This window comes from Carassius auratus, chromosome 24 (genome assembly GCF_003368295.1).
Source record: "Carassius auratus strain Wakin chromosome 24, ASM336829v1, whole genome shotgun sequence".
In the NCBI taxonomy this organism is placed as follows: domain Eukaryota; kingdom Metazoa; phylum Chordata; class Actinopteri; order Cypriniformes; family Cyprinidae; genus Carassius; species Carassius auratus.
The window spans coordinates 20,919,114-20,946,028 of record NC_039266.1 but is presented as its reverse complement, the minus strand read 5'-3'; the positions used below and the strand labels follow the sequence as shown (position 1 = coordinate 20,946,028).

Genomic DNA, 26,915 nt, shown 5'->3' with positions numbered 1-26,915 from the left:
ATATATATATATATAATATATTTTTTGTTTTTTGTTTAATAACCTCCTGTTAAAAGGCATTAAAATGAAATGTACCGTGTTAATTGCATAAATCTATAGTACAGCAGTTACCTAAAAACATGTAAATAATTGAACTAACAGCCCACACAGTCTAGATGAAACTACCAAAAAAAATAAAGCCAATGTTTTTCTGAATAATGAACAGACACATTCATTTAAATGGCAACATTTTACAATAAGTTTCCATGAGTTAATCTGAATAAACAGTGACAAACAATTCTAAAGCAATCTTAATAAATGTTAATTTCAACATTTACTAATTCATTATTCAAATCAAAGTTAATATTATTTGATGAACCTCAGCTGACATGAACAGTTGTTTTTTTGGTTACACAATTTTAAGGTGTCCTTGTTGCAGTGTAATTATACATTTAATACTGATTCATGTTAATAAACTACATGTACTTGTATGTAATGTATGGTTAGGGTTGGGATGAGGGTTTGGTTTGGGGTTAGTTGCATGTAATTATGCTTTTTTTTCATAGTAAATATAAGGACGCTGTAAAATATATTTTACCTTTTTTTAATATTAACAAAAATTCATAAACGCTGCAACAACTAAATTAAGTTAAAGTTTCAGTTAACATAATATGTGTGTGTACTGTATATATTTATTGTGTATATATAAATACACACATGCATTTGTATATTTCAGAAAAAAGTTTATAGATTTAAATATAGGAATATAAATGTATACATGTAAATAGTTTCAAAATATATACTGTATGTGTGTGTATTTATTTATACATAATAAATATACACAGTACACACACACATATATTATGTACACACAGAAACTTTTATTTTGGATGTGATTAATCGCGATTAATCATTTGACAGCACTAATTTTTAGTAAATAGGGTCTGTTTTCATTTCATGTTGACTTTATCAGGTTAAAAGAGTGACATATTTTGACTGCAAAAATGACTAGTTATACACTAATATATGTATCTTAGATAATGGCCAAAAAAAAAAAAAAAGATAATCACTTCGTTGATTAGCTTGTCGTTCCCTTGAGAAAGTTAAAATGTGCATCATACAGTCACGTCATACAATTCCAGTTCATCTTCACCTCCGTGATTCATCCTTTAATAAAGTATCAAAATAGGAATATGAAAATAAGTCCCACATTCTCCAGTCTGTTTCTCTAGGCAGTCAGACGGGGCGCCATTTAAATCGTTTTTCAACTGATTTAAAAACTGATGTTCAATTTAAGTGACTTAAAACATTCTGGACCAAAACAACAGCTTCTGCGCTGCCAAATATTGAATAGCTATCAAACATTCAGAAGTTTGTTTTTGTGTCAGTGTATATTTAAGATGGCTGGTTTTGTCCTTGTTAACTGTTTGAGAAAACGCAGCGCTAGAAGATGATGCACTTTCACAACAGGTCCATTCCAGTCAATAACCAGATTAAATAATGTTCTAAAAGTACACACCAAGAAGTGTTAATATCATTTGAATGCAAACAGATACACCGCAATATCAAAAGGAAAGAGTCCATTTTTCGAATGACCTGGCAACCACAGCTCAAAGATTATCAGCTGGATGAATGATGCTAAAATGTTTTAAATTCATCCAGCGAACATTCAAATTTGAGTCTGATTCCCGTCTGGAGAATATAGCCAGGTTTTCAATCTCACATACTTGAATTGTTTGTTTTAAAGTGGATGTCCACTCGTTCATCAGTGCTGGTTCCTCTCATCCTACGTTCTCAAAGTCTGGAAGGAGAAGATAGGTCGCTGGAGTCTGTCAGCTGGTGTATTTGAGCTTGGAGATCTGTGACGGGGCGGTTAAGGTGGAAGTGGCCGACACCATGGTGGTGTTTCGGCTGCTCACGAACATGGGATCCAGACAAGCCACTTTGGCGGCGAAGAAAGCGTGGATGCAGTGGAGGACCGCGAAGAGGTTGGAAAACTCCAGCTCCTGGAAACATCAGGGAGAAAACACGATCGTGAAAAAAGGTGGAAGCCTCAAGCAGAAATCAAATCAAACTCGGTGCGTGAAAGTGCTTGCGTTTACCTCCTACGGGGAAAATAATCAAACAGGAAATTCATATCATCACGCTTTATTTTTATCTGCTTCCTTCAGCTGTTTCTTTTGCTCTGGCAAGATTCTGATGTTTTTTGGAAAGTGTCTGATATGCTGATGATACGAGCATACCTGCTTCAGGTTTATTGAAATGCTTAAGAGTGAGAAACAGCTTTATTTTTCAAAGATAGACTTTATAAAACCTATAACAAGAGCAAAACTTACCTTTGCTTCAATAAGTTTTGTGTCTGGATTCTGGAACAGGAACTTGATTTTGCTCTTGCCGTCATCTGATGATCCTTTCAGCTGAGAGAATTTATATCTCCACAGCACGGCCTATAATGGAGGTTTAAATATTATGCATATATTTGCATTGAATAATAATATTTCATACCCATTAAGCTGTTGTTTATTGCAACTCGTTTGACTCCTTTGTTAATGGAATTTCTTAGCTTTTAATTATTTCGTATATTTCAGACAAACAGCACAGGCCATATCTCACACAAAAGCATCAAGTCTTCTCATATTTGTTATTTTATTCCTCATGTTTTTATCTGGCTGTTAATATGAATTTCTGGAGCAAAAACAACAACATAATATTAGTAGATAACTGATATCGGATGCTGAAGTTTGGGGTACAGGTTGTTAGGAGAGAAAACAAGCATTCGTGTTCTCTCACGTTCTTCCCAATGGGTTTTTAACACAGAAATGTTATATTTATGAGTAAAAAAAGTGTTTATTTATTTATTTATTTTTTGTATTTTTTGTATTTTTGAAAATGCTCAGCAAGATAAAGATTTGATAAAAGTTACAGTAATATTGTCAAATATCATTAGAATTTAAAATATGTTTTTGATGTGAATAAATAATTTATTTCTGCGATGATTCAGTTGTGCTGCTTAAAAGTTTTTCTTAGTTTAGTTTTTACTGTCACATTTGATCAATTAAATTTTTAATTAAAAAACACAAACGAAATATTTTTTTAAATATAAAGTTCTCATTTAATTCTCTGTTATATGACATTGCTTTGTCATTCAAAATTAATTTTGAATTTTAAAACCACTTTTGTCACTTGTAGAGGGTTAATTCTACACGTTGTTTGTATAAAATGTGTACTTTTTTATTACTTTTAAATATTATTACTGTGAATATAGCCAGTGGCAAGTTGGTTATTACAATCAGAGTTACAGTATCTTAAAGGAACACCCCACTTAAAAAAAAAAAAATTTTTTGCAACTTTTCATTTTCCTTCGATCTTAGTATAGGATGTGACTACAGAAGAGTCAAGTTTGAAATAGGGAAAATATCAAAACTCTTTGGTCATTTTTGAGCAAGATGCTAACGGTCTAATCAGATTCAATGATCTATGCTAAGCTAAGCTAAAAGTGCTACCTCCAGACCCGGAGATCGGCTGAATGGATTTGAAAATGGTAAAACTCAACTCAAAAAACGTGGTTTGTTCCTTTAATAGAGTAATAATATTATCAAACCCACAGAACACTTTAAACAACTACACTCAAATAAAACAAATGTTTATATACGTTTACATAACATAGAGTTGACAGATGAAGAGTGTCATTAAGAAAGAAGAGGAGCTTCTATAAATATTTGTTGTGATAGAAATACAAAGCACGTAGCAAAAGAGTAGCTCTAATGAATAAGATTTGAATAAGCTGTGATCATGCATTTTACTTTTACTTCAGTTACATTAAGACTGAAGGATGCATGCTTCACCTTTGTGGCAGCATCGAAGCAGACGAAGCCCATGCTGAAATCGATGGTGAGTCCCATGAGATGACTGTCCATGATGCAAGCGTATGTTTTACACTGAAACGAGAGACACTTGGCATTGTTAATCAGACACAGACATCTCTTCCATCTCTTAAATGTTTAATTAGCACGATAAGTGTCGTACATAATTGTTTTGGGAGAAAAATAAACAGAAGCGATATTTTGGCACGAGGTTTTGCCGCATTAGTTTGGTTTAGTGGGACAACTTGGCAGCGATTTTATTTGTGCAACTCTTGTTTTCCATGAATCTGAAACAGTTGCAGGAAATTGTCCATATATCTTTTTTGCTAGAATATGGAAAATAGATTTGCTTCAATGCAAAAGTGCATGCTGTACTTACATACTGAATAATATTTTAAATAAACATCATACATGAATCTACGGCTATTTCTACAACTATGGCCAATTTTGATCCAGTAAGAACAAAAACTCTGTCAAAAGACATTTTTCACACATCAGTGTTAGTTTAATATTGTTGTACCTTCATAATTTTTGTTAATTATTAACATTTTATTTTATTTTTATATTCTCCAATTTCAAGTTTAGTAATTCTGTTGTGTTTTTGTCATTTTTATTCATTTTTTTTAAAAATATGTCTATTTAGTTTTTTTTTTATTCCTTTTTTATTTTTGTTATTTTTGTACATCAAGTTAAATTAAATGATAAGGAGAATATAATAAGTATTTGTAACACTCTAATAAGGTTAAATTTGTTAACATTAACAAATTATTTAATAGGACTGTAATGTAAAATGCTACCAAGTTTTTAATTTAATTTAATTTAATTTAATTTAATTTAATTTAATTTAATTTAATTTAATTTAATTTAATTTTTCATTTATTTCAAGTAACAATTTTTTATTACATTTTTTCTTGGAAAATAAATGACCTCTTTGTTTTGCTAAGGCTTATTTAACAACTAACATTTTATGTTCCTAAATTAACAATATTTTCATCAAAAGATTTGGACAAAAAAAAGGTAATGACCGACGTTCGTTTCACTATCTGAAATGATTATTTTAGTTTACAAAATTCATATTTGTACTATGGATTTTCAATGTTTTTTTTGTTTTTTTTTTTCATTTCCATTTTTCATAGATTTTACCAACTATATATATATATATATATATATATATATATATATATATATATATATATACATATATATATACACACACACACACACACACACACCTATTTATGTTTGAAAGCTTGCTATTAATAAATAACATCTGAAAAAGTGTAAAACATCTGAAAATGTGACCATATATATATATATAAAAAAAGCAACAGCTGGCTCATAAAAGTGGCTGTAGCTGAAGAAACTCAATTCATCAGGTCCAACAGAGGATTAGATTATATTAATATCTGCAAACAAAGTGTGTTTTCATAATGCGTTTGTGATCAACGTGTTTCTTTCAAGTAGTGAATAACAAGTCGGATTTAATCTCTATTTGGCACAGCCTCAATCGCTCAGCGTTTGTGTTGTTCAGATGGAGGCCAACACTGTCTGGCAGGTGCAGTTTTATTCGCCTGGATCTGATCTCAGCTCTGCTGGGTTTGTTGATCATGCCAAGAAGACAAGCGAGACGTAACATCGCCGCTGACAGTCCCTCATGTCATCTCATTTCACTTACAGAGTTTGATTTAGTCTGTCTGAGCAGTTAAACTGGAGCTGGATCGCACTAACTCTGCTTCAGTACCTGTATTCGCTCCACTTCGAAGAAGGTGGCCATCTGAAAGGCTTTCTCCCACAGAAGCAGCTCACACTCCAGCTCCACGCTGAAGAAGATGTCCTCACCCGAGTCCGTCTGAACGCTGAAGCAGTGCTTCCGCTTGTCCACCAGCTCAATGTCCTAAAAGAATGCATTGAATTGAAATAATGTTACAACACAGATGTATGATTTTATGGATTGGCTCATTATAATATTACCGTTTTTACTGTATTCTTCATTAAATAACGCCTTGGTGAGCACAAGAGACTTCATTAAAACATTTAAAAATCATGTTTCTAAACTTTTGACAATATATAAAGTGTTAGTTGTTTAGTCTAATAATGATTTTATAGTCCATATCTAATCATTAATATTTATTTGTTTATTTCTTTACTGATTTTATTTTCCTAAGTGAAGCATTAGTGCAATATATAAATATTTTATAATATATTTAATTTTCTGAAATGAGGTGTATGCACTGGTCCAACAGAGGATTAGATTATATTAATATCTGCAAACAAAGTGTGTTTTCATAATGCGTTTGTGATCAACGTGTTTCCTTCAAAAATGCATTGAGTTGAAATAATGTTGCAACACATATGTATGATTTTATGGATTGGCTCATTATAATATTACCGTTTTTACTGTATTCTTTATTAAATAAAGCCTTGATGAGCACAAGAGACTTCATTAAAACATTTAAAAATCATGTTTCTAAACTTTTGACAATATATAAAGTGTTAGTTGTTTAGTCTAATAATGATTTTATAGTCCATATCTAATCATTATTATTATTATTTTTTTTACTGATTTTATTTTCCAAAGTTAAGCATAAGTGCAATATATAAATATTTTATACAAAATATATATTTAATTTTTAATTTTTTTCTGAAATGACGTGTATGCATATGGGATGTTAAATGCAAATAAGAATAATATTTTGCTAAGAATTACATCTGCCTTTATATGGCAGAAAAATAGCTAAAGTCAAAACACTGTGAATCAGACAAACAATATTTTTTGAGAATTACATAATTATAGTTATAAAACTGTATTAGTGAATACGAAAAGAAGAATATTAAATATACATTTTTTACACTTTCTTCAGTTTTATATCTACAAATTGCAATTATCAATGGGTTTTAAACTAGAAATTAAATGGGTTTTAAATGAAATGTAATTCTAATCATTACTCAATAAGTAAGCACAGAATACATACCTGTAGGGGGACACTGATTTATAACCAACTTAATATCGGATAGCATCACAGTATTTATTTGTAAGGCTTGATACAAGTACTTGAGCTCATACCTTCAGGATCTTGAACATGATCTCGTAGTCGGTGAAGCTCTTCTCGGCTCTGGTCCAGTCCCAGGTGGTGACCTAGAGGAGTTTAGATGGCTGTCACAGTCAGTCGTCACAGACAGTGTGTTATTCAGATTAGCTCAGGGTCACTCGCTCTCACTGCGGCCCTCGAGGGATCATTCAAATGCTACATGAAGTAAACAACGTTCTGCTCGCCGACGAAAGAGGGAAAACCCCCTGAGATCCTGTGTACGAGAGCGACTCACGCTGAGCATCTGCAGTAACCTCTGATGCCCAAAGGCCAGTGAAGATGGATCATGACGGAACAGAGACTCAGGAGTGTTTTCTTCAGACCCAAGTGGCTCAGAGCAGAGTTTTAAATGTCAGAATACCAGTCAAGAACTCACTGCTTGAGTAAACGCGCACACACACACACACACACGCACGCATGCACGCACACACACACACACACACACACACAAATCTAAATATCTTCTTGATGCATTGAACAAAACATAATAAAAAGGTAATATATGGCGTTTGGAAGTAGTGCATTCACGTAGTTGAGCCAATTGTTTAACTTAGCCATTATTATCATAAATATTTTTATTAATAGGATAATAATAAAACATTATAAAAAATTCTAAAAAGAAATATTTGGATACCTTTTTAATTAATTTAATATATAAATGTAAATGCAATAATAATAGCAATAAAAATAATACAATTATTAATAACCCTTTGTACTTTATGAAAAAAATAATAATTGTTTAATAATAATTAAAATATTTTGATGAATAAATACTTAAAATATATTTAATGAATTAATGTAATAATAATAATTTCTCTTTTTACTTTTTAAACACTTCTATTGTGTATGATTCATCAAAGCATGTGAAAAAATAATTCCAAGAAAAAAAAATATTATAAAAATAATATAAACATTACAAATAAACAAATTATTTGAATACATTTAATAAGTGAACACAATAATAATAATAATAATAATAATAATAACAATAATAACAATAATAATAATAATAATAATAATAATAATAATAATAATAATAATAAAATGATACTTTTCTTTGTTTCTGGCCTTACTGCGTGTTACTCCAAAGAAGAAAAAAAAGAAGTTTTTAATGATATTACAAAAAAAATAAAATAAAAATAAAACAGAAAATATTAATAAATTATGAAAAATAAATAATTATAAGAAATCATAATAAAGAAAAAATGTATAATTATTATTGGATAGTTTTAAATAAATTACTAAATAAATGTAATAAAACAATAAAATGTAACTTTATTCACACGGTACTGTTCTAGTTGTGTATGATTAATCACTGAAGTTATTGCTAAGAAAATAAAATGATGGTCTCCATAATCGTTCATCAAAATGAAATCTGAAATGACTTTCTTTTTCATAAAGGCCCTTTTATTTTTCAACTCCTCCAACCTCATGTGTCACACAGAGACACTTTTCACAATCCACTCACAGTTGCAAAAATCAAGTCATTCTATATTTGGTCTGCTTGAATGTCTTTTGTTACTCAGAAATGTCTCAGATTATGAAAGTAACAGGTTCTGAACAGCAACAGACATACAAAACAATATCGTTTCGGGGGGCTTACCAGATTAACCAAAACTTGGCTTTGTTCACCTGAACTGCTTTCACGTCAAAATTTGCTAAAAATAATTCAACTTACTACGTAGTCCTTCCCGCAAGACAGCATGTCAAGTGTTTACTGGCGCGAGAGGAGAACATCTGAACGAGCTGAAATAACCTGAGAGAGTCTTTGGACAAACTGCTGAGTGTCATAAGTTCTCTCCAATGTAATTTTGCATCTGCGTATGCCATTATAGGTTTCCACATCCAAACTTTTGATCTTCCTCCCACTCCACAATCAAATTACGATTAATGGCAGATTGGATGAAGCTCTTTGATGTCTCGATCTCTTCAAGATAAATTAATTAAGTGGCAACATCTAGAAGCACCAACTACAGCAATTCCTCATTTCATCAGGAGCGTACCATCTGACATGAAACACGGGGGGAGACTGAGAGTTAAAAACCAGCGTTATCAATGCTATCAACCTCAATATTAGGAGAGGTTTACCTTTAATGAGACACTTCCCAGATTATCATTCATGTTTCATTCTAAATCATTTCCTAGAATTATGATGAAGGTGTTTAATTGCTGATGTGTACGGAGATTAGGCTTTATTAAATGGAGGTGTTAGAGCATCAGGTTAGGTGATTTAGCCTGTGGACAGCTGAACAGATTAATGGATTTCATAAAGTCGATAGCAATTGGAGCAAATAATGTGGATGCCAGCTGCTTGGGGGTGAAAATGGGGAATTATTTGAAGGAGTAATTCCAAACCCATACTGTACCATGCAGAGCTATTCTAGTATTATTTACATACCATTAAAATATTTTGTGTTTTATATTTTAAATTAGCATTTTTTTCTTCAGTTTTCATTATAATTTTAGTTTTTGCAATTTTGTTACATGCTTTTTAATTTTGTGTTGTTTTTCATATTTGTTTTAGCATTATTTGCATTATATTGAAGTATCTTTAATACTTTAAACTAGCTTTAATTTTTATAATTTCAGTTTTCATAATAATTTTAGTTTTTTAAATTTTTTTTAGCTTTTGTAATTTTGTGTAGCTTTATTAGCATTATTTGCATACTATTAATTTTTTTTAATACTTTAAATTCGATTTTACTTTTGTATTTTCTGCTTTTGTAATTTTTATTGTATTTTTTCATATTAATGTTAAAAAAATTTATTTCAGTAATTGAGTGATTTTAATACTTATTTCAATAATTTTGTTTAAATGTATTTATTTAGAAAATATACTTCAACTTCAATTTAATTTTAATAAATTTTATTTAATTTTGTTGCCAAGGCAACATTTATAATTTCTAATTAATGTTTTTTAAAAGTTCAAAAATGTTTTTAAGTCTAATTCTTTCTAATCTATATATTTTATTCAATTGCATCTTAATTTCAGTTAACAAAATTATTTTTAATAGATATATTTTCATGGAACATCAAAGAAGATTTTTATTATTATTATTATTATCATAATTTTAAATGTAACATTTTTATTTTATGAATAATTCTAAAAAGTTAACAATGTCCATATTTGCTTCAAATATAACAAAAAAACTCCATAACATAATTGATATGACTTGAGAGCTAGATTTGTGTAAAGAAAACACTGAAATTCAGGTCTAAATCTTTTATTTTACACTAAAAACTGCTTAAAAGTTTTAAACGAGTGAGGAAATATGCATTTTTGGGTCAACTATTTCTTTAACAATTCTTCAGTGCAATGAACTGCACTCAAGAAAAGTTTCAACAAGAGTTTGATGTGCTTTCATAATTGTAGCAGTTTCTTTTTTCAGCCAAAGTTGCCCCAAGTAGAATAAATATTGCGTGTGTATGCTAAATATAAAATCATATAAAAGTCAGCTACTGAAACTGAAAGGCTCCTGATGCAGTAAATCATGCAGAAGAACTCACTGGAGGTGCAGAGAATTTGAAGAGAGACGAACCCCTCAAGGCAAGAAACTTTGGTGTGTACATTCGGTCCTGAACAGAATCTTGTTCCTTCTCATCCACCCAGCCCATAAATATAATCTAAATGACAGAAAGACACAAAAAGAAAGTGTCAAATAGGTTATAGAAGGACTAAGATGTTCCAAGTAATTACTCTGCACAGAGTTTCCAGAAAGAAACGCTCTTCTCCATTCAACACTAGTTAAAAATTAAGCCTAATTCGGATCTTGATCGTTTAAAATGTCAGCATTGGGAGGTCACAGACTAAAACTGGACGCCGTGACCAAGTATCTGTCAGTCTGTGTGTGTCAAACGGTTTTGAGGAGCACAGCGTCTCGATGCCCTGTGAACTTGACTCTTGGCTTTCTGCAGGGCACATGCGTCACAGCGCATGAAGAATAGCGGCTCTGACAGAAAACATCATTGTAGTGTGCTTCATTCAAGTGTGCTGGACAAGTCTCTCGCTCTATCAGGGCTTTAGCTGGATCTCTGCAGGCTTTTTGTCACTCTTTCAAGGCCCAGTTCACACCTTCTCAACAAGTCTGATTCGGTTCCCTTACCTGTTGGTTTACTGGAAAGTTTCTGTTGATCTTCTTCACCTGCAATAGAATCATAAAGAGACTTTTGAATGTGTTTCTACAAAAAATGCACATTCAAATATATCAAATAATCAAAAAAGGAAATATTTTATAATGAATGTATACACCTAATACATATTTAAAGTTTATGTGTTCACTAAAAGAATTAACATATTATATATATATATATATATATATATATATATATATATATATATATATATATATATATATATATATATATATATATTACATTTTAGAAAATACTGAAATTTATAAAATAATGTATATATTATTTATTACACTCACACACACACACACAATATAAAGTAAAAATAAATAATATATACATTATTTTCTAAATGTCAGTAATGTCATATATATATATATATATATATATATATATATATATATATATTTAAAAATGATGTGTGCACTATAATTAGATTTGTTTTTTAAAATATGCATATATTTTACAAGTATATATTGCATTATGAAATATAAAAATAAAATATAAAACATGTACTTTTCAATAGATAATTTAAATATTTCTAGATATTATATTTATTTAAAAAACACTGACATTTAGAAAATAATGTATATATTAATTTTTTATTTCATATTATATATACAGTATTTTATAAAATGTTACATATATATATATATATATATATATATATGCACTATAATTAAATAAGTTTGTTTAAATAAAACATGTAAAATGTATATTATATTGAATAATAAAATTATTTGTGAAATAAATAGTTAAAATATTTCTATATATTATATTTAATATTTATATACTATTAAATATATTTTAGAGCTATACTGATAATAATATAGATTTAAAGAGGATGTGTGCACTGTAAGTAATAGATTAGTTTTTAAACAATAATATTTGTTTATTAATAGAAAATATTGTTTAAATATGTATTGAAATATAATGTAAATATAAAATATATTTTCTAAATAAATATATTTAAACATTTCTATATATTATACTTAATATGTATATTTTTGCCTTCATATTAACATACATTTATAATATATTATAACGTGATATGTACACTATAAAGCAGGTCCATGATTTTGGGGGGGATTTTCTTTTTTTTTACATTTATTCTTTCAGCAGATTTGCTTTTTCCAGAGTGACCTACAAATGAGAAGCATTGTAAGTAATTTACTGTATTTAAGAATATTCAGTGCAGGAAACACTAACTTAAAGTATAAATGCACTTTAGGGACCAAAAAAAAAAATCCACAAAACTGTACGACGTTACAGATACGGTTTCATTATTCCTTTTCAATCAACCTCAGCTTCCTGACACAAAACTGATTTCCTAGACATCTCAATCATATATCCATACAAAAGGCCAGCGAATAGGGCAATCTGCTTCCCAGATATAAAATAAAGGGCTCTGGTGATCACCGAATGACCTTTAGCGTGTCTCAGCCCAATTATTCAACTAGCAGATAACAGAACGTCATGCATCTTGTGTGTTTCAGACTAACAGAGGAGCTACTGTTCATCCAGAGCACAGGAGAATCGCTCCTGCTGCGAAGCTTTATTCAAGATTAACATTCTCACTAGCTTCATTACCCACGTAACCCTGGCCAGTAACTGCTGCCTCACAAATGACTCTAATAGCTCCATTTGAATGTGGAATAAGGTCTATTTTCCTTGCAGAAAATGGACTGAAAGCTCATCCAGATGATCCCTTTGCAGGATAATCCAAAGCAAAAGCTACAGTACACTATTACAGTTCACAAGGAGCAAACATACCATCTACCTTGAGAGGATTCTTCCGGGAAATGCTAAACACACTCAAAATAAAACAAGGCTAGATGGAGGATGGAGGATTTTTGTAGGGGTTCGCTCAAAAGCGAATGATCTGGGCCATGAGGCACACGCTGTACTCTATCGGTAATTAAGAGTGAAATCCTTCATTGTGTGGGAAATGCCATTTTAATGCCTTAATCTACTGCATTGAGGAGATTACAACACAAGACCTGCGTGGTGAAAATGAACATTTATGACAAATAATTTACTGTCTTCTCCATCACTGAGCATAAATGTAGTTTGTGGCACAAATTGGTTCGGTACACTCTCTCCAGAGACAATAATGCACTATAAATCTGCGAATGTTGCCTTGACACAGTTGCACAGAGATCATCTGGTCCAAACAAACCACAACACCTGGTGTTTTAGGTTGTATTAATCAGGGAACTCATAGAAAAACAATGGTGGAAAGAGGAAAGGAAATGAGGGGGAACAAAAGCAAGAAATATCATGATTCACGCTGAATATGTCTGATGATGGGCGCTAATCATTAAACCAGAGCTTCAGTGTTCAGTTCAACTTGAATTATATCAGTTAATTTTTATATTGTGCAAAAATACACAAAATCAAAAGGAAACTAATGGAAATGAAGGAAAACACAATTAAATGTATGAATTAATTTGATAAATGCTAATAATATTTGTATTTTTCATTATTGAAAAGACTAAATAAAGCCAACGGTGGTCTTTAGATATAATTTAATAAATGTATATATAAATATACACATGCACTACTGTTAAAAAGTTTGGGGTCAGTAGGATTTTCTTTTTTCCTTTTTTTTCAAGGATGCATTATATTGATAAATTATCAATTCTATTCATCAAAGAATCCTGAAAAAAAAAACGTATCACTATTTCCACAAACATTTTAATCAGAACAACTTTTTACCACATTAATAATGAAAATAAATGTTTCTTGAACAGTAAATCAGCATATTAGAATGATTTCTGAAGGATCATGTGACACTGAAGACTGGAGGAATGATGCTGAAAATACAGCGGAGCATCAAATAAATAAATAATATTTAAAAAAATATTCAAATATAAAATAATTCTTTGAAATAGTAATAATATTTCACATTATTGCGGTTTTTACTGTACTTTTTATTAAATAAATGCAGCCTTGGTGACCATAGGAGACTTCTTTAAAAAACATTCAAAAATCTTACCGACCAAAACTTTCTGAATGGTAACATAAAACATCATGAATAATTTAACATGTTTTATGTTTTAGGTTCTTCAAAATCTGAAACATTAAATTTTCTCCAGGTTCAAAAATAAATTAATCTCACAGTTCCAGTGTGATTTCAGATTTTTGGACCCCTCTATACATTGGGTAGTCACATTATAAGACATAGAGGTTAAATTTTTAGTTCTTACACTCTAAGCCATCAGCGTTTGTGTAAGAATTGACTTTGGTTGTTAAATTGCCACAGTTAAACCATGCTGAAACTGCATTGGTACTCACGTTGTGCTTGGTGAGGGCAGAAATGTTTGAAGCTATTGCTTGCAGCCATTCGGTGCATTCATCAGTACTGGGGCACTGAATTACCCCGCTGCACACCCCATCCACTGCAATAACTTGAAAGGCATTTTGCCTGGAGAAATTAAAAATATGCGCACTCAGGAGACATTCCACAAAATGCAAAAAGTAGCTAACTAAGGTCTAATTCTCCTTTTTCAACTCACTTTAATTCGAAGCAATTTAAAAAACAGATTGATTTGATTCAATCCAATTTAAGAGTTTTCAATTACGTTCCACAAAAGGTCTCATTTCAAATAGCTTAACCTCATCAAAGTATGCATTTGGTATTAAAGGTCTAATGTGGTTCATTCGGGAATGGCTTTGAATTAATATAACCCCTAAAATACTAATCAAGGAAAATCCTGTGTGACTAGAATACAAACAGAATTACTCGATGAAAGCAAGAGCAAAATACATCATATTAGGCAAAGCAACTCTACAAACAACTGTAAGTGCTTTCAAAGCCAAAGACAAAACAGAGACATTTATTGTGTGGTTCCTGTTCAGCTCACCTGCAAATGTCAGAACCTGGGACGTACTGGGACAGACGTGCATGCAAGAGAGGTATGAGACGAAGATCCACCCATCTCTTCTCCCAGCGCAACCCCGGAGACATCGGCCAAGATGAGCAAGACAATGTGTCCTGCCACATACATAGAGATTAGAGATTAAGATGAGAGATAGATGGACGTACAGACAGACAGAAAGAGAGACCAACAGACCGACCGACAGATTGATTGACAGACAGACAGATCGACAGACAGACAGATAGACAGACCGACAGACCGACTATCCATCAGACAGACTGACCAACACACAGACAGACAGACAGATCGTCAGACAGACAGACAGACGAGATCGACAGACAAACAGACAGACAGACAAACAGACAGATAGATTGACAGACAGACAGATAGACAGACAGATCGACAGACAGACAGACAGACAGATCGACAAACAGACAGACAGACAGACAGATCGACAAACAGACATACAGACAGACAGACAGATAGATTGACAAACAGACAGATCGACAGACAGACAGATCGACAGACAGACAGATAGATTGACAGACAGACAGATCGACTCTCCATCAGACAGACTGACCAACACAAAGACAGACAGTCAGACAGACAGACAACAGACAGATCGACAGACAGACATACAGACAGACAGACAGACAGACAGACAGATAGATTGACAGACAGACAGATCGACAGACAAACAGACAGACAGATCGACAGACAAACAGACAGACAGACAGATCGACTGACAGACAGACAGACTTTCAGATAGACCGTCAGACAGACAGATAGATTGACACACAGACACACAGACAGACAGACAGACAGACAGACACACAGACAGAGAGACAGACAGATCGTCAGACAGACAGACAGACTAGATTGACAGATAGACAGACAGATAGATTGACAGACAGACAGATCGACAGAAAGACAGACAGACAGATCGACAAACAGACAGACAGACAGACAGACAGATCGACAAACAGACATACAGACAGACAGACAGATAGATTGACAGACAGACAGATCGACAGACAGACAGATCGACAGACAGACAGATAGATTGACAGACAGACAGATCGACTCTCCATCAGACAGACTGACCAACACAAAGACAGACAGACAGACAACAGACAGATCGACAGACAGACAGATAGATTGACAGACAGACAGATCGACAGACAAACAGACAGACAGACAGATCGACAGACAGACAGATAGATTGACAGAAAGACAGACTTTCAGATAGACCGTCAGACAGACAGATAGATTGACACACAGACAGACAGACAGACAGACAGATCGTCAGACAGACAGACAGACTAGATTGACAGACAAACAGATAGACAGACAGATAGATTGACAGACAGACAGATAGACAGACAGATAGACAGACAGATTGACAGACAGACAGACAGACAGATCGACAGATAGACAGACAGACGAGATTGACAGACAAACAGATAGACAGACAGATCGACAGACAGACAGATAGACAGACAGATCGACAGACAGACAGACAGACAGACAGATCGACAGACAGACAGACAGATAGATCGTCAGACAGACAGATAGATCGTCAGACAGATAGATAGATTCTTGTCTGATGTTTACTGTGTTGTTGGGATGGTAGTTCAGATGTAGGCCGCTGTCACACAGTGGAGACGATGTTCCACTGCTCTGGTCACTTGGTATACCTAAAGAAATAAAATAAACGGATAAGTTATTTCATTATAAATTTCAATTTAAGAGACTTTGACACTTTAGGGTCTATATTAACCGGTGAATATAGCGTGTCCAATCCCAGACGTACATAAGCAGTCCTCACACAGCGGCAGCTTCAGAAATGCAGGCGTCCTCTTCAGGAAAGACACGGTCAGAGTCACTTCCTCACCTGCATTTCGCAGAACCTGCACCTGAGAGCAATAAATATGCTTGCTTATTCATTTATTAGAATAGATGTGTCAACCGTTTTGTTGCAATTAGTCAAGCTTTTAAAGGGTGAGTCAAAATTACTCACACACTTCTGTTAAAAGACTGACGACAGGGATAAATGTTATAAACCTGTTCATTGCTTTGTAAAAGCAGCACTGATTGAACTGAAATATTATCCAGAAAAGATGAAACATACCACTTCTTCATGGCGATAACTCCTCACGTTAATGCCGTTTATCTAATGACAACATTAGTAAAAGAATACAAATTAGTAAAAGTGTAATAAGAGGGAGTTATAAATAGATCCTGATATACAGTACTGTTCAAAAGTTGGGCTCAGCAAGCCTCTGATGTTCACCAAGGCTGCATTTATTAAAAAAATACAGTAAAAATAGCAACATTATGAAATATTATTAAAAATTTTTTACAAAGTTTTCTATTTGAATATATTTTAGAATGTAATTTATTCCTGTGATTGAACGCTGAACTTTCATAAGTGTCACATTATCCTTCAAAAATTATTCTAATATGCTTCTGATAAATGCATTCTAATATTTCTTATTATCAGTGTTGAGAACAGTTGCGCCGCTTCATATTTTTGTGCAAATGTTGATACGTTATTCTTTCAGGAATAGAAAGTTCAATAGAACTGTATTTATTTGTAACCTTTTGTAACATTAAAAATGTTTTGCTTTATCTTTTGATCAAATTATTGCTAAATAAACTTCTTCTTTTTTTATTGCAGACCATAAACATTTGAACAGTAATCTATAAATGTTTTAATAATAAAAAATTACTAGTTGTAAGTGCATTCAACAAAGATCCGAATCAGATCAGAATTGGAGCACGGATTAATTTTGAATTTAATAACATATTGAATAACAGATTAATATTTAATATTAATATTAAGGAAAGTCGATATGTTAAATAAAGCTGACAATCAATGCAAGCATATTTTGAAGTATTCCCACATCTAAAACACGCCCTTTGTGAAAAATACACAGATAATTCCGATTGAACATATAATTGGAATATACAGACAGAATATGAATATGCTCCAAAATAACAACTCAAATTTCCATCAAAAGAAAGACGCTCCCTAAACATCTGCTGGCTGGAACTGAGTGAATTACATTAAGACACCGTTGGAGTTTTAAAGCGTCCCTAACACTGAAATGATCTTGTACTTATGACCCATTTATGTATCTAAGCATACCTGGAGAATTCCATCTCCAATAAACAGAAGTCCGGAAAGCTCAGCTGCAAACGAAAGAAAAAAAACAAAAGTAATAAACCAATAAACAACTTATTTCTGAGCAGGAGAGAAGAGAGAGTAAGTAAACAGCCTACCCTTCTGTTCTTTTGATATTTTAGATATAACAACAGGGATCTTGTGTTCGGCACCACCCTATGAAAAAATGATAAAACAAAGACTTTCAAAGTCTTGCGAGAAATGTGAGAACTGAGTGAAAGCTGCGAGAAACTGCGCCATCACCTTGATGCTCAACCCAAACCCTCCGATTGTCTGCCGACGGATCGTTACTGTTCTTTCCTGTTAAGGAATCAAAGGAAACTCGTCACTTTCATGCCACACCGGGTCTGTGTGTTGAGGAAGACAGGTAGTTTACTTTTCATTTCAATTTGGTTTATGAAACTGAGAAGGTCCTTAATTAATTTTAATTGCCTCCTTTTCATGTAGATTTCCCAGGGGGAAACGGCACCATGCCAACAATGCCAGTAACTTAATTAAAGGGCAGTGAATACAACATGATCTGTCTGTTTAAAACAGTGCTAAAGCTGCTGACTGCTATAAGGACAATGATAGATGCAACACAATGGTCAGAATATTCCAGTGAAATACACACTTGGCAGTTACAATGACGCTGAATCAAAGAGGCACAGGTTAACTGGATTAAATATGAAATCAATCAAAGCAAATTCCTACATGTGTGATGATGACACAATCCAGAGCTGAATAATGACTCAGTCGCAAGAAAGGCAGCTCTGTTCTTTTCTTGCGGCAAGATATTTTGAGGTAACGCCTCAGGCGACGTATTTATATCCTGAGCTGCACAATAATATTCCAAGTCCAATAAAACTCACAGATGTAATTAACAAAGTCCTCTGAAAGTAAGCAATAATGTATGTGTACAAAATTATGAATCTATCAATATTGAATCTATCAAAATTCTACATAAAAAGACAATCAAAAAAAAATAAAAATTAAGAGACAACATAAAAATTTATCTGGATTTACTAGGTATGGGTTTGAGTAAAATTATAATATTTGTTTTATTCAATAGAGGTGTGATAACATTTCCTCCAAATTTCAAATAAAAATATTGTAATTTAGAGCTTTTTGTTTGTTTTGCAGTAAATCGCAATTGATAAAAATAACAAATGTTTATTATTTGTTGTGATTGAAAATCAGTGTCAATCCACCAAATATTTTACAGATAAAAAACAAAAAACTACATAAATTCTACATAAAATCTAATAAATAAATATCTAAATATATATATATATATATATATATATATATATATATGTAAACATTTTTTTCCATTGTGCATTCCAATTCATCTCAATCCATCTCATTGGGTTATTTTGATTAGGTAAACAATTACTAAAATACAGCTAACTAACACAATAAAACACAATTAAGACATGATAACATAATAAAAACCATGATTTTTAAAAATGGAGTTATCTGTTTTTGTAAATAAAAACTCTTAATACATATTATTATTATTTATTACTTTTAATAATATGCATGAATGTTAAAAGGTTAAATTTTGATGTGACATTTACTTAATAAAATGTGCCTATTTATGTCTTCATACTCTAAAAACTGCCTGAACTGAACTGTAGTCAGGTGATTTAGCAATTGTAAATGATATTTTTGACCTTACTGTCATCACATTAGAAACATGTTGAGGGAAACTGACTAAACACTTTCTTCCAGTGTAGACGATGCAGTCCCTGACATGTCCAAAACAACAGAATGTGCTGAACAGCTGTTTCACCTCATAGCTCCGTATTTTCCAGGACCGGATCAATCCGGCTTATAATGAGAACTGCTGAACTCACGCTCGAGTAGAACGGTTCTCCAGACACACAGATGACGTCTTGCTCTTGAATGGTGAGAAGATCTTTGGCCAGGTGCAGACGGATATTGAAAGGCTCCTCGCTACCATCTTGAAGCAAATAAATCCCGGTCTTTGTCTGAAACAGCCAGAGTCACACAAACATCTGTAATCCTCACTCGACAACAAGAAGTTAATTAGCCGTGAAACTGATTGCGTGATAAACAGCGAGGGCTTGTGTTTGCAGAGTCATGTTTGCCTGGCAGAGACACAACTGAACATTCAAAGTCACTGCAGAATATCAGGGAGAAAAATTATTGCTAGACCATCTGGACTTGCTTATTCATTTGTGGAAGATGTTTTGCCGCTCCTCTCATCCAAGTGGCTTCATCAGTTATCTGATAGTGGATTAAACATCTTCACACCACACAGTGTCATAATGACTGATGAAGCTTTTTGAATATGTGACAAAATGTCTCCAACAAATGGATAATGAAGTCCAGATGCTCATCTTGACAGAATGCCTGTCAGAGGTTTTAATGTGGCTTATTGGCTCCATATTAATTCAGTATTTACCACAAGGCCTTTACTTCAGTAGATAAATGTTTGAGAAAAATGACATGAGAATCATGTAGCTATAAGGCACTGCGATGCGAGCACTTGAACTGCCTGGCAAGATGTAATTTTGAGCAATGAAACGTTCTTGCCCTACAGTAATCATTTAAAGTACAGCAGACGGCGAACTTAAATGGCTCTGCTTTAACAGTTCTTAAATAACACTTCATTAATGGGAGTTTCTTCAAGTATTGCCACTTTCAGCTCTCATCTCTCTTAATGTGTCCAATTTAGTGATTTATGTCCAACAGTGTATATACTATTCATTCAAGAGATTCATTATTTGAAAGTTAGGAACATTTCCACAACACGATGTATTGTGTTTTTATACATTTCCAGCAATATTGGCATAATTAAATGCCCTATGTCTCATTCAGGGTTATTATATCCTATTAAAATCACATTTATTTCATACCAAGTATAGTCCAAATCTGTTAACATATTTACTGACAAATCACTTGAGACTTATTGATATAAAAATTACAATTCGACTTGTATTTTTACAATTTGTACAGAATGCACATTTCATAATATTAAGCTTAAAATGTGTTTTAATATCAATATTGATGAGAACTGTATGATCTTTGAATAATATCGGTCTTTAAATGTAAGATATTTAAAGTGAACCTGAAGAATACTTGCAGTAGTTCCACTTTAGCACAATCAAATATACTTCAGCATATATTTAGCTGGACTTCAGCACAATTAAAGTGCATTAAGTACAAAATTCATTTCAATTTAGCAGACTTTAAAGTATACCAGTTTAATATACCAAAAGTACAATTGCAGGGTAAGTACATAATGTATTTGTATTATATAATTAGCATGAAATAAATGTACATCAATTACATTTTAGTATTTGTATATTTGTTACTAAAATATAAAATAAAACATATAATGAAATAAAATATGAAAGCCTTTTATTGAGTTACTTCACTTTCATTTAGTTTAACTTGATGTACTAAAATAACTAAAACTAAACAAATAAAAACTTCATAAATAGAATAAAAAGACAAAAACGTAAAAAAAATTAACTAAAATGAAAACTGAAAACATAATAAAAATCGATTCAAAATATGAATAAAAACTATAATAATATCTCATGCTAAAATAACACTGGTCTTCTTTAAATCCTTAATACATTACACACAAGTAAAGATACTGTCACGCTTTCTGTGTAATTGAAAAAATTAAAGCTTGATTAAAAAACAATGCACAAAAATATATTCAGCAAGTGATATCTATATGTAGATTGATTTTTCATTTGTTTTCTTCACACATCATGCTTCACACTGCAAACTTGTTAGCTTTAATAAAAATGAACCCAAGGGAACTAAAAGTAAAGAAACACCAACAAACTAACTATTTTGTGTGATGCAATAATCATCATTTGAAAATGATGTGAAATCCGTCTCACTTTACATTATTTTCAACATCTTTAAAGGCATGTAAACATATTAAGCCTTCACAAAATTATCTAATCTTCATAAATTCAGCAAAAACCTGCAGTGAAAAAAAGATTGCATCCCTAAATAATTTATTTACAAAAATTTGCCAATACATATTTCATAATTTCACATTGTTATATTTTTGCTAACATCATTACTATTTAATTAAAGCTTTTTCCGCTTTGAAATGATGCATAGAACTGACTCTGTGTATATTTTGGCCTTTCCGCTTGTCAGCACAGTGAAAAACGAGATAAAATCAATTCCTCAGGGCCCGGTTGTGTTGTAAGACTCGCTCCTGTGATGACCAAATTGGTTGGTAAGCAGTCGCTCATAAAATAGGAAAGAGGCCTGGGTTTTCTGTTGAGTCTGGCATCTGCATCATTGCGCTTTCTTGCAAAGTCAGTCAAATACTTTATACCAGAATGAAATTTATTCCATAACTTCAGTTGCTAGGACACATGCTTGATTCTGTTGCCATAGCAGCCAAGTGTCAGCCATTTTTAGGGTACCCTTGAGATTTTCAGTCAAAACATGTTCAGACATAGACCACGCCATTCCAGAAGTGAAATAACTGTAGTTAGTCCAGGAGGACTGCATTAATTCACACAATTAAGACGAAGCACAGCTAATATGAATCTCATATTGATGCTTCAGCAAAGTTAAAACACCCACAGGCTCTGAAAAAAAAAAAAAAAAAAAAAAAGCTTTTTTTTCTGACCACGACGTGTTGAATCTTGCCTTGCACGTTACGTTTAAAAAGCATAGCAGTGTGTGTAAATAAACAGAAATGCTTCTGTCTATACACAAGACTTATCCTCCTCTGAGCGCTCATTAATCTTCCACACATAATAAGCGTTTCTGAGCCCAAACGCTATTAAATGTGTGCTCTCTGCATATATAGTAGCCTTGTATCCCATCCCAAACTGCATTAATATAATGCAGGGCACATCGAATGTCTTGAATTTTAATGAATTGAGAAAAACATCCAGATTAGTGGACGATTGATATTTCTCAGTATGCGATATAGACGCTGATATATAGCATATAAAGTACAATCAGCCGGTTATTATTTCAAAACAAATCCTGACAGGGTGATCAAGACATCTAAATGAATAAATTTGAGTCAATATTGTTTACTAATCTTGCATTGATATGATATTAAAGTGTTCGCTAAGAAGAAAATACGGTTGCACTTTATTTTACAGTATGTGTACTAACATGTACTTATAGTGTACTTACAGTGTATTTACCTAAGAAAGTTCTGGTAATACAAGGTAACTACATGGGGTAGGGTTAGGTTTAGGGGTAGGTTCAGGGTTAGTACCTAGTTATTACATAGTTATTGAAATTACTATAATAAGTACATAGTATGTACATGAGGAACAGGACTGTAAAATAAAGTGCTACCGAAAATACTGCATTGGATTGTGCAAAACAATCAGCGTAGAAACAACAAACATTGCTACAGTAATATTACAGTCATTTTAATAATCAAGTCTTCTGTGGTCATTTTCACTGTAATCCATAACTGAGATGTGAGATTTCATTCTAGCTGCGTTTCTAGAAATGAGAGCGCAAGTTTGGGGACTTGAGAGTGTTGATTTTTTTCCTCAGGGTTTACCAAGCGAGAAACTTATGACATTTTTTTTTTTACTTCAAACTATTGCTTCCAGCTAAAATAAAAGTTCTTGGTAATATTGCTTTCTCCAGTGAAAACGTTGTCTGAATCTGGAGAGAAATATGCACAGGTCAAGCACTTTTCGAAACAAATATGTGGGTGGATTTTGAGGTTTTGACAGACTTTTTCACTGGAGGAAAGGTCATTATGGATTATGGACTGGCAGTTTAGCCAGAAGTTAAAAATATCTTAATGATGGATTAGTTGCTTACAAACACGCAGCTTTCACTTCACAAGACATTAACTGATGGACTGGAGTCATGTGGATTAATGTGCTGTGTTTATCAGCTGACTCTCATTCTGACGGCACCCATTCACTGCAGAGGATCCATTTGTGAAAAAGTGATGTAATGCTGCAATTTTCCAAATCTGATGAAAAAACGAATTCATCTACATCATGTGAATGTACATTTTCAACAAATGTTCATGTTTGGGTCAAATTTTCATTCTTTTAATAGTCATACTAATTCATACAAACAGATTAATTTAAAATGTGTTTGTAATTGCTTATTATACAGTGCATTATACAACGAATGAGATATTTCTTTCACTTTACAAATTATTAATATTAACAATAATAATAACAAACAAATGAACAGTATTACATCAATTTATCATTCCTGTTACCCAGAAAAGCAACTAATATACAGCTTTCAACAAGGAAATATCTGACCACCGGACCACTGACCAAAAGCCGTGTAATAATATATATATATATATATATATATATATATATAAAATAAAATATGCAACAAAAAAAAATCTCAAAATTGTCAAATATTGATTATTTAGTCAATCATTAATCCATACCATTACACTTTTTAATTATTTATAGATGGATTTTTTTGTGCCATATGGCTTTTTACTTATAGTAGATTGTAATCCTCTTTATAATCCTTACATTAAGTCCTTACTGTCATCAGAAAGTGAAAAGTATTACAGAGAATGGAACTGTAAATCTATTGTCTATTAAATAAATGTTTCCTAGTCCGCAGACGGGAATTAAAGCAATCGGTTTTGACCTAACATCTTTGTTTCCCAGTGGAAAGTCAACAAATCTATTTATTTGATCGATGTGCTCCTGCCTCTCTCCACGACTGCAGCGAGCATTTATCTGGATAGAGTTTTGTTCAGCAAATAACACTGAAATTGATCTGTTACAAGTTGCATGTGAACACTACTTGATCTACTTGATCTAAAATAAGAAAATGTTTCAACAGCAGCATACTTACCTCTTCATTTGAAGTCTTGAAATCCATGTGCTAAGGTCAGAGAAACAGTCCTTAGAGAGGAAAAAACATGAAAAAGAAAAACCATTCATCATGTAATTAAAACACGTTGCATTAGCAAAAGCTAAATGTTATAGACCTGCAATGATAAATGGTGTTTGCAATGAAAGTTGCATGTGTTGCAAAGCAAAGACAAATTCATTATAGATTAAATGAAAATGCATTCGAAATTAATCATTGCTTAGTTAGAAATACACAACTTTGCCTTGCATGAAAGCGCACTTGGATGTGCAGAAATTGAATCAAAACTCTTCACAGCAAATGTGTTTTTGACAAATAACAACAGCATCTGGACATGCAAAGCCAAAGAGGAAGACGCGCTTTGATATTCGGTGTAAAAAACTCCTAAAAGTGTTACATCTTATTTTGCTAACATGTGGATGGCAGAAGAGATTAACCAACCGGAAAGCATAACCACTTCTGAAAACGAATGCAAATGTGGCATTTCAAGTTGCTCCGAGGCCTACTAAATAATTCAGTGAGAGTTATTGTTAAACAATATATCAGCCTGTTTGGGATGGTCTCTGAACATGTACTGCAATTTCTGGATTGCTGTACACGGTCTGCTTGAACGCTTCATTGTGCAATAAGATATATGGCATTCAAACCAACCCTATGGTCAGGGGCTGGTGTTTAATGTTATTAAACCAACAAGTAATAATAATATCTTGTTATTAAGATGTAAGATGAATGCCAAACCACAGTGAAGCATCATTAGCATAATTATTGAATCATGATAATGATTCTATGATGGACACAGATGGACAAATCTTGCAAAAACATATCGAAATCACATTTTTATCACAAAAAACAGCACTATATATTTTTTTTTTATTTGGGATGAAATATGACTCAGACATGCTGTTTGAGAGATTCACCCAGCAACACATTTTTTCTGGTACACAATGATACTTATTTGTAGAGGATGAATAAATGACTGGAGGCATTTCCTGCTGTGTTATTCTAGTGCTGCTTTACAAACATCTAAATAATTCCTATTGTGAATCGTATCACACAGCAGTAGCTGACCACAGCGCTGTTACTGTTTGTGTACTAGAAGTACTAGTGAGCACTAGGATTAAATACAGAGGAATCACTTCTGCTGTTTCATCTCCCAGAGTAGCACAAATTAAAATCATAACCAGCGGACCGCATTTAATCAGAGCAATCGCATAATTCGCACAGTCTGAAACCACTCAGCGGGGCAAATGTGGAGGGATTACAGCTCTATCTGCTTTTTTTTTGTGGAAGCTTGTTTCTGCTATGGGATAAAATAATTAAACTGTCATTGCAGCTTTTTATCTAACAATTCTGACTGTTTTGACTCAGAATTCTGAGTTCACATCTTACAAATCCGTTTTTTTCTGCCACATAATAAAAAGGTAATTGATTTTTTATCTTCCAATTCCTACTTTTCTTGTCAGAACTGCAAGTTTAGTTCTCATTCATTCTGAGTTTTGTTTAGTTTCTGCTACAGGATGACAAATAACGGTACTTGACTTTTATCTCACAAATCTGAATTTGTTTTTCTTGCGGTTGAAGTTGATATCTCATAATTCTGACTTAGAACAGTACTGCAAGGTAAATTGCACAGAACTGAATTTATGAGTCAAAATTCTGGTTTAGATTTTTTTAAATCTCAGAATTAATTTTTTCCATCACAGAATAAAATTTTTAAATGTATTGTGATATTTTTTATTTTACAGTTCTGATTTTTTTTTTCTGAATTATGAGTTTATATTTACCATTCTGATTTTTTTCCTTACAGTTCCAAGTTAATGTCTTGGAATTCCGGCTTTTCTTTGCATTTGCAAGTTTTATATCATAATTCTGCCTTTTTTAAGCAGAATGCAAGCTAAATTGGTACAATTCTGAATTTATGAGTCACAATTCTGAGTTTGAATTTCTTAAATCTCAA

The 26,915-nt window shown here is 32.5% G+C and overlaps 1 protein-coding gene across 2 annotated transcripts; it reads right to left on the bottom strand.

The window, feature by feature from the left end:
• Positions 1 to 857: 857 nt before the first annotated feature.
• LOC113042589 (gamma-1-syntrophin-like) lies at positions 858 to 24,992 on the bottom strand. 2 transcript variants are annotated; one of them, XM_026201553.1, is made up of 17 exons: positions 24,941 to 24,992; positions 19,969 to 20,103; positions 18,374 to 18,430; positions 18,229 to 18,286; positions 18,095 to 18,138; positions 17,075 to 17,116; positions 16,724 to 16,859; positions 16,558 to 16,640; positions 14,929 to 15,059; positions 14,360 to 14,489; positions 11,035 to 11,073; positions 10,439 to 10,555; positions 6,907 to 6,978; positions 5,584 to 5,736; positions 3,825 to 3,917; positions 2,316 to 2,426; positions 858 to 1,985 (listed from the first exon to the last, which is right to left on the bottom strand). In XM_026201553.1, exons 1-17 carry the CDS (start codon positions 24,965 to 24,967, stop codon positions 1,812 to 1,814), a joined length of 1,602 nt encoding a protein of 533 aa, XP_026057338.1. In that variant the 5' UTR covers positions 24,968 to 24,992; the 3' UTR covers positions 858 to 1,811. The 2 variants fall into 2 exon arrangements, with proteins under 2 accessions (XP_026057338.1, XP_026057339.1); XM_026201554.1 differs by having other exon boundaries at positions 16,757 to 16,859.
• Positions 24,993 to 26,915: the final 1,923 nt, after the last annotated feature.